At 37.8% G+C, this 10,171-nt stretch overlaps 1 protein-coding gene across 7 annotated transcripts in view; it reads right to left on the bottom strand.

The window, feature by feature from the left end:
• Positions 1-10,171, bottom strand: part of Gkap1 (G kinase anchoring protein 1) — a 102,012-nt gene that overhangs the window by 30,226 nt on the left and 61,615 nt on the right. For all 7 annotated transcript variants that reach the window (XM_017800480.2, XM_017800481.2, XM_017800477.2 and 4 more), the window contains one exon: positions 7,372-7,521. In XM_017800480.2, the coding sequence (XP_017655969.1) occupies positions 7,372-7,521 (150 nt within the window). The remainder of the gene's footprint in view (positions 1-7,371; positions 7,522-10,171) is intronic.

Below are 10,171 nucleotides of genomic sequence, written 5' to 3'. Positions count from 1 at the left end.
CATTTTAATCAAAACTAAAATTACAATTTATCATCTTAAAATTATTTTATACTGAGTATATCATCACAGTACAAAATACTACTTAAAATAAAATTATGTACATTAAAAAGAACCTAGATATGATTATCTCTTATCTTTCATCAGGAAAGACCTTCTGATACCAAAGGGAGAAAATTCAAAAAGATAGACTGACTTGATGAAAACTATCAAAAGATGTTAATGAAAATCAAGAGTTAGTAAGAAACTGAGAAAGTTGGTCATAACAAACATTTAGAGATACAAATCAATAAATATGACAAAATGTGCAATATAACCAGCAAAACGATGCCTAATCAAACTGGTATGTTTAACTTTTTTTCTCACTCTGGGTTAACTCAAAGTAATTTACTTATAATCTGAAATGCTTAATGTATAAAAACACAAACCTAAAATGCTCACAATTTGTATTTAAATGAAAAAGTATTTCACATAATAGTTACTTATTATTGAGGAAAATGTATGTATCTGTGGGAAAGTAGGACAAACAAAAATCCCAGTAACAGTTATCTCTAGATGCCCGAGATAGGGGTGTTTTTCCTACTGCATCTGCAAAACGGGGATGGTACTGATGCCTACCAATTTCACAATTAACTATGACAACTAAATGAGATAGTGTATTTCAAGTACTCAGCACAGTGCCTGGCACATGAGATACGTGCATCATTTTGCCTTTGTCATTTCTTTATTTTGTTTAGTAGTTTCTAAAATTTCTACATTAGAGACAAAAAGCTTTTTAAAATAACCATATTATTTTAATATACACTCACTTTAATGAATTTCTACATTTTAATGTTTTTTTTTTTTAAGTTACCTTCAAAGTACATGACACTATACTAAGATGAGGATGGAAAAGCAAGGTAAGTCCATACCCACAAGGAACATGTAATCTATAAAGAACAGTAAGAAAGACTGATGTATATAGTGGATTCTAAGAAAAGTTGCTATGGAGTATAAAAAAGGAAGGAACGCTCACAGCCCAGCTTTTTGTTTTGGTGTTTGGGATGTAGAGAGAAAGTTTCAGAGAGGAGAGGGAATGTAAAATGGACCTAGAGAAAGCCAGGAAGGGCTTTGCATTGGAGTGGTCTGCTCTAGCTAAGAAAATTTGGATAACCATGAGTGCTCAGCTGTGAATGGGTCCTCTGCATCAACCTCCCTCAATTCAAGGCTCTGGAAATATCTTAGAAGATGGGGTAGAAAGAATGTTAAGAGCTGCCTGATGGGGAAGAGAGGGGAAATGCTGACTTCCGGATATGACACTGCTGTTGCATGCATGAACTCACAACAGCTGTGGTTACCTGAATGACTCCTGCATAAGACAGTGCTACTCAAAATTTCAGCATAGCTGGGGGAGGAGCCCCCATGGTCCCACCCTTATCAGAGGAGCTACTGACAGATGATGGCTGCTGAAGGAAGGAGAATCCTTTCCTTTGGTGATGTGGCAGCTGGTAAGTTGCCCATGCCCCAGAGGATGGCCCATACCCATGTGCGTATGGGCAGTACTAACTGGACTTAACTATCATTATAACAATTTTAAAATGGACATGAAGTTGGGTGGAGATGGTCATGCCCAGCAGCTTCAACTTTAAAAGTGAATGCCACTGTTTCCAAATGGAATACCGATTTGTACTCCATCTAGACTGTTACAGTGTGCTGTATCCTTACGATTAAGTACTGCCTAATTCAATCCATACTCTTCATCTTCCTTCAATTTTTCCTAGGCTCTGCAATAAAATTAATATTACTAAGAAGTTTGCTCTCTGCTCAAAAACTGTCAGAAACTTTTTACTGTTTATTGACAGTAAAAACTAGGCTCTAAATCTTTCATAGTCTTTTCCAATCTACCTATCAAACTTATACAACATTCTCCAATGAACCTTCTCTTTTAATTAAACTGGTTTGTACTTTACTTCTCCATATTTTCACTCAAGACATGCTAGTTTCTTCTTCCTCCACTGTGCATGTTCAGATCCTTCAGTCCTTTCAGCTTCCATTTCAAATGCTATTTTCTCTTCAGAAAGTTGTCTCTAATGTTCATTCCTACTATATGATACTGAAGTGTCTTTTTGTGTTTACCACTCTTTTTAAAAATGTGGTAGACTCTTATTTATTATTTATTTTTTAATTAAATGTGTGTGAATGCATATGCAAGTGAGTGCAGGTGCCTGTCGAGACCAGTGGCGTCAAATCCCTCACAAGCAGTTGTGAGCAGCCTGGTGAGGGTTCTGGAAATTGAAGGTGGGTCCTCTGTAAGAACAGTATATGCACTTAAACACTGTGCCATCTCTCCAGCCCCTGTACTTCACACTCCTTCTCTACACAAAATAATTATCTACTAAATGCATACTGTGTACAACAAACTCTGCTAAGCATTTTAAATTGCAATTTCTAACTTTCCTATACTAATACAAGGACAATAATTATGTTCAGTGTAATACAGCTGAGAAGCTACAGAACTAGTATTTATTGTTTGATCTCAAAGTCTGTTCTCTTTCCACTATATCACACAGCCATTCAGGCTTTATGATAGCATTAATACCACTTAATCATTTAATTACATTTATATACCCAACTCTGTTCTGCCAACAGAGTCAGGCATCTAAGCATTTGCTGAAATATATTAGTAGCTTCCTATCTTTCAAAAAATAATCTTTCCAGACGTGGTGGCTCACACCTTTAATCCCAGCATTTGGGAGGCAGAGGCAGATAGTTCTCTGTGAGTTCAAGGCCAGCCTGGTCTACATAGTGGGTTCCAGGCCAGCTGGGGCTACAGAGAGACCCTGTCTCACACACACACACACACACACACACACACACACACACACACACAATCTTAGATAGTTTTAAAAAAAGAAGATATGGACTATTACAAGGGGAAAATCCAGATCAGTGAAGAGTGGGGGCAGGTACACCGATCATGAAAACACTAGCCATGGTTTCTTAGGCTGTACACAAAATGTGGTAGCTAAAGCAAAACAGGAAAATGTAAAATTTAATTAAATGCCAGAAAGTCAGAAACTTAATAGTACTTCAGGGTAGGCAAAAATTTCTCCTATCCCTATGCTGAAAATTTGAAAATGAGAGATAATGTCTTTTGAAAAGAGTAAGAGAATGGGACTAGACTTTTAGAAGTTGGAACAGTATAGTAGGAATTTGCCAAAGCCAGAATCAAAGTGCTGATAAACAGAAATGAGGATATGGCAAAAATTACATAGCACTGATTATCAGATGAGAACATTACCGCTATATTACAATTACTTTCTAGTGATAACTGTCAGCTCAGGAACGAAGGTAGAAAATCCTATGAGAATACTCTGAGAATCAATGCTGCATAACAGTGAACTTTCTGAAAGGTCCCAGAAGTAAGTATTGTAGGCTTTATGGGCTACAAAGCATCTCTGTCACACATTTCCATTTCTCCCCCTCACAACCCCCTGCTTTCTTAGAGATAGGGTCTCATTATATAGCCAGGCTGCCCTCAAACTTTTTTAAAAATACCACTTATGTATGTGTGTGCCCATCTTTTCTTCAAAAAAAATTTTTTAATTGTTTTTCAAAAATATAAATATCAATTTTGGCTTACTGACTTAACAAGAACAAAAACAAAACAGACCAGTGACTGGATCTGACTTGTGGGCCATGGTTCACCCTGCTGTATAGAATAAAAGTCTAACTTCTTAGTTTCATAGAATAATCTTTAAAATATAGATCCAATCCATTTCTATGATGATCTAATGCCAAATGCTTAACTCTATGCTTCTTAGTTGCAGAACTTTACAGTTTCCTGAACACTCAGTCTAAAGTCTCTCAGAACTTCAGGCCTCTCTTTCTGAAGCTGCCTTGGGCTACAGTCTTTCTTTAATTCACAACAAAAAGATCATCCACTACAATCAATTTGGTTTTATTTCAGAAATGAAGGGATGGATCAATATACATAAGTCAGTAAATGTAATTAAAACATATAAATGGACTTATAAAGACAAAAAATCACACAATAATCTTAATAGATACAGAAAAGTACCTTGAACAAATCCAACATACTTTGATCATAAAAATCCTAGAAGACACAGGACTGGAGGGAACATACCTCAACATAATTAAGGCCAAAACCCCACAGTTAACATCATTCTAACTGCCAAAAAACATGAAGCATTTTCATTAAAATCAGGAACAAGACAAGGCTGTCCACAATCCCAGCTCCTAGCTAGAGCAGTAAGACAAGAGAAGGAAATTAAATGGATAATAACTAGAAAAGAAGTCAAATTATTTCTATTTATAGATGATATGTACTATACTCCAGAGATTCCCAAGAGTTTCACCAGAAAATTTCTAGAAATGATCAACATTTTCAGCAAAGCGGTAGGATACCAAATCAATTTTCAAAAATCAGTAGCCTTTTTATATACCAATAACAAGCAATCAGAGAAAGAGATCATGGAAATACCCCCATTTCCAAAACCCTAAAAAAAAAAAATCTACGAATAAATGTAACCAAAGATGTGAAAGGCCTTTATCATGTAAACTTAAATCTCCACATGTGGAAGAATGAAATTAAACCTGTATCTATCACCCTACACAAAAGTCAACTCCAAATGGATCAAAGACTTCAATGTGAAACCTGAAACTCTGAAACTGTTAGAAGAAAATATAAGCAGTACCTACAAGATACAGGTGCAGGTAAGGACTTTCTAAATCTGACTTCATTTGCTTAGGAATCAGGGCCAATTGATAAATGGGACATTTACTAAAAAGCTTCTGCATACCAAATGAAACAACCAATCAAGTGAAGAGGTCCACACAGAGAAGGATAAAATCTTTGCCAGCTATACATCTGACAGAGTAATATCCAAAATATATGAAGAACTCAAAAGAAAAAAAAATCAATAAAACTAATGGCCCAATTTAAAAAAATGGGCTACAGATCTGAACAGAGAATTCTCAAAAGAAATAGTGAGCTGAAGAGATGTCAGCAGTTAAGGACCCAGGCTCAATTCCCAGCACCCACATGGTGGCTAAGAACTGTCCATAACTCCAGTTCCAGGTAATCTGACACCCTCTCCTGGTCTCTGTGGGCATTGCATGCACATTGTGCACTTCCATACATGCAGGCAAAACATTCATACACATAAAATAAAAATAATAAATATTTCAAAAAGAAATAAAAATGGATAAAAATACCTTAAAAAGCATTCAATGTCCATAGCAGTGAGGGAAATGCAAAAAATCTACTTTAAAATGTCATCTTACCCCAGTCACAATGGCTAAGATCAAGAAAACAACTGACAACAAATGATGGTGAAGATATGGGGAAAGGGAAACCTTTATTCACTGTTGGTAGAATTGCAAACTGGTATAGCCAGGATGGAAATCAGTGTGGAGAATTCTTCAAAAACTAAAAATAGATCTTTTATATGATCCAGCTGGACTAGTCCTCCACATATACCCAAAGGACTCAATTGATATCCACTACAAAGATACTAGCTCAGCCATGTTTGTTGCTGCCCTTTTCACAATAGCTAGGAAATGTAAACAACTTAAATGTCCCTCAGTGGATGAATGGGTAATGAAAATGTGGCACATTTACACAATGGTGTTCTATTCAGCTACAAAGAAAAATGAAACCATGAAATTTGCAGGTAAATGGATGGAACTAGAAACTGTTATACTGAGTGAAATCAACCAGACTCAGAAAAATAAGTGACATATCTTCTCTCTCATTTGTAGATCCTCACTCCAAATCCTTAGATTGAATATATATCCTGATGTAACCGCAGGAGCCAGGAAAATGGAAAGGAACCATGGGGATAACGGAAGGAAGGAGCTCAAGAGAGGGAGTTGTAGGAAACAGGTGTTATCAAGAAGGAAATGGGGAAAATAGGGATATTTTAACTGGGGAGGGAGGAGGAAGAGCTATACGGTTGTAGAGGAAGAAAGATAGTTCTTGGGTGGTGTGAAAAACTATAGGAAAATGTATACTTTATAAGCCTACCGAAAAATATACAAAGAATATATATGTGAATGCATGTGTATAGTTTAAGGCTATGTAACAAAAATCAGTGTCAGGCAAGGGAAACCTCCCTTTGAGTTGTTGGTCATAGTAGTCCAAAAGACCTGCAAAATGATACAGGCTACTGTCACAGCCCTTGATTACCTCCCAGAACTTGAGGGTAAGATACTAGTGCTGAAGGCATGACATATACTTTGGACATAGGACTTGGAGCAACTGAGCTAGAAGCCTCTTCCCCTAAACACTAGCTCTCAAGGTATCAAAATGTACTATGCAAGCTGTCAAGAAAGAAAACCAATCAATAGTCCTACCCAGCTGTAAACACTATGAATCAGAACAATGATGGATCCACCAAACTATCTCTACTGGTACAAGTGGCACTTTTATTTTGGGAGTAATCAACAACTATCTAATTGAACCTAAGCCCTGCTCAATAGGAAGGAATCCATGAATGGTACTGCAAAAAGCCAAATACATATGGTTGGAGAGGTCACAAACCGTAGATTAGAATCTATTACTGTGACTTTCTGAGGCCAATGTAATTTTTTAGTACATTCTACATATGTATTTCTGTATTTCCAGATAAGCACAGCTCTCACCATGCATTAAAGCAGCTTCTCTTTGCAACAGATGGAGGCTATTGCAAATTTCCACAACTGGTCAAAACTTGGAGAGTAAGTGACTATAGGAGCCCAGCCCTAACTGACACATCTACAATGCAACCTCAACACCTTAAGGTCAGGGAACATCTTGGAAAAGGGGATAGAAAGATTGCAAAAGGCTGAGGATCAAGACACCTGCTGCTACAGAATGAATTCTATTCTAGACACGATAGGGAAGCTGAACCCATGAACTTTCCACAGTATGGGAGCCTAACAAGATCTTCAAAATGACAAAACCAGTTGACATGACAATGTACATGGGGAAAATTTCACAGGGTCCCACCTCTAGATGCGCTATAGGTAATTACTGGATGCTGAGGAGGGAGAATTCATTTTTCTCCAAGGACTAGCTCCCTGGTAGGTTATCTAATCCCAAGTCAGCCCTAAACACGTACACATTAGCACCACTAAATGGACTCAGTGCTTCATATACACTGGTCTCCATAGCAAATCCAGGCCAGCTGTGGCTACAGCAGGAAAAAAAAAATGAGAGGGAGTAGGGGGACATGGGAAGAGTGGGAGGGATGACTGGGGGGAGTACAAATTGATGTAAATATAATATTCATGTATGAAATGCTCAAAAAATAAAAAATTGTATATTAGAAAAGAAAAGAAAATTTACATCATAATTGCACAGTGATTTAAGAGAATTTCTATTTTAGATACCTGGTTGTATTCAGAAGCTGTACAATTATCTGTTCCATTGTATTCTGTAAGTTGTTCTCTTCTTTTTTCTTTAATAAGAATTTTATGAACATCATCTTCCAGTCTATTGAAGAATCCTCCATCATGTGATAAAGTCTGAGAACTCAATTCCTATTAAAAACAAGTTATGATTATATACCTAAGTATATACAATGAACAAACCTACTCATCAACTAGGATAAAGAATGAAAGAGAAATGATTGCTAGGAGACAACCAAGCATTCTATCCTCCTGTCTCAAGAGGATGAACAGAGGAGACACACTTATAAATGTATCATATTTTTTCATAAATTTTGGAGTCTGATAATATTTGACATTATTTTGAGACAAGGTCTTGTTATATAGCCTAAGTTGGCCTGGAACTTGTGGTTCACCTGCCTTAGCCTCCCACAAGCTGAAACTACAGCTGTGCAACACCATGCCCAGGTACTACTTGACTTTAAAATTTTTGTTATACATACACTGCACAATTCAACCACTTAATGTGTAAAAGTAGCTACTTTAATATGTTCACAGGGTTGTATAACCATCATCACAAACAATTTTATAACATCTTTAAACTGAGAAGAAACCCTGAATTCATTAGCAGTCACTCCCCACTTCCTCCTGATGCTTCTCCTTAACCCTAGGCAACACCAGTCTATACTCTGTCTTTATAAATTTATCTATTCTGAACATTTCATATAAATGTAATAACTGCTTTTGTGACTAACTTCTTTGATTTACCAAAATGTTTTCGAGGTTCATCCATATTATGATATGGATCGATACTTTATTCATTTTTATTAATAAATAATGCCACATTTCACACTTTCTTCATTTGCTGACAAACATCTGGGTTATTTCTACCTTTGACTTTTATGAATAATGTTGCTTTGTACATTTATTTATACACACGATTTTCAAAAATCTTTTCGAAGACAGGGTCTCCCTGTAGCCTCAGCTGGCCTGGAACTCACTATGTAGACCAAGCTGGCCTCAAACCACAGAGATCCTCCTGCTTCTGCCTCCCAAGTGCTGGGATTAAAGGCATGCATCACCACACCCGGCTATATACACAATTTTTAATGGATATGTTCCCAATTCTGCTGGGTATACACCTAGAAGTACAATTACTGGATCATATGCTGTTTAACGTGTCAAGATACTGCCAGAGTGCATTCAAAGCAGTTATTTTACAACTCTATCAACAGAGTTCTAATTTTTCTATATTCTCATCCATAATACTACTATCCCTTTTAGAAAATGTTATTTATTTCTATTTTTTAAAGTGTTATTTCATACAGAATATCTCATACAGTCTTAATCATCTTTATAATGCCCCATCCCCACCAGCACCTTCCCATAGCCCCCCAACTGGAGCCCATTATAATGTCATCCCCGTTAAGGTCTACTGTGTCAAGTCAGTGTTTCCCGACATTCCCCAGTGCAAGTCCATCCACTGAGGTCTAGTCAGCCTATCTAGAGTCCCTAGCTTTAGGAAGATTACCTCTTATTCACCTAGCAGCAATCAGTTGCCAATATTTCTTCAGATAAGACTGGGGTCTGTTGTTAATTTTCCCAGTTCAATGCATACACACACACACACACACACACACACACACATATTCTTCATGTACATAGAGTGGGTGAATTTAATAGTGTGTAAATTATATAACACAAAAAATTGTTATTTTAAATTAAATTACATTTATTTTGGGAGGAATGTTCCATGGGTGGATGTGTGGAGGCCAGAGGACAACTTGTGGGAGTTAGTCCTCTTCTTCTATCATCATGTGGCTCCAGGGATCAAATTCAGTAATCAGGCTTGGTAATAAGTACCTTTACTGCTGAGCAATTTCAACCAGCACAATAAGGCTGTTTTAAAAAATATACCAAGCTCACTTCCCTCTGCTTCCATGGGCTGCACAACTGGCCAGCCTCTTTCCTGGGCCCCAGGGCTGACCCCTCGGCACAGAACCACCACTGCTTCCTGATCCCTTGCATCCAGATGAACCCAGTTCCTTCTCGTGGTCTCAGGAGCCCTATGGGCCTGGTTCTGGTCTCACCTACCTCTGCTTCCCTGGGTCTGCACAACCCACCAGCCTCTTTCCCGGACACCAGGGCTGACCTCTCGAGTTCCTGATACTCTGCATCCAGACCAACCCAGTTCCTCCCTGCAGTCCCCAGGAGCCCTTTGAGGCATCTTCCCGCCCCCATCTCCCTCTGAAGCTCTGGGTGGCACGTCTACCAGCTATCCAAGACCAGCATCTTTCCTGGGCCCAGCTTCCAGGCCAGTCCAACCCCCAAAATTCCTGAGGACAACATCTTTCCTTGAGGGATCCAGACCTTAGGAGAAAGCCTGAGAGCATCTGATCCTTATCTGACTTGGGCCTCTGTGGGAACTCCTGAAGACAAAAGCAATCTGGTCACTCCAATATAAAATTAAAAGAGTGAAGCAGAAGCTTAGATGAACAATCTTTTCATGCCCCAAAAGTAAACCAGAAAGGCACATAAAGTTTACAAAAAGAAGCAGACCTAAACTTGAAGGCTTGAGTCTCACACAAGAATCAGAAACTACAAAAGAAATTCACATGTCAAAAATCACAGAGAAAAAATAACATGAAAAACCAAAATAACATATCCCCACTAAATACTAACAGTCCTCTCGAAGAGTACTCCCTAGAGAACTCCCTAGAGATAATGCAGGACATGGAACTCAAAAGAACACCATAAACATGATAAAAGAATTCAGTGAATTTAAAGAACACACAAAGAAATC

This window comes from Nannospalax galili, unplaced genomic scaffold (assembly GCF_000622305.1).
Source record: "Nannospalax galili isolate Female #2095 unplaced genomic scaffold, S.galili_v1.0 scaffold1640, whole genome shotgun sequence".
In the NCBI taxonomy this organism is placed as follows: domain Eukaryota; kingdom Metazoa; phylum Chordata; class Mammalia; order Rodentia; family Spalacidae; genus Nannospalax; species Nannospalax galili.
Note: the sequence above shows the minus strand (reverse complement) of the source record. Positions and strands in the feature narration are given on the sequence as shown.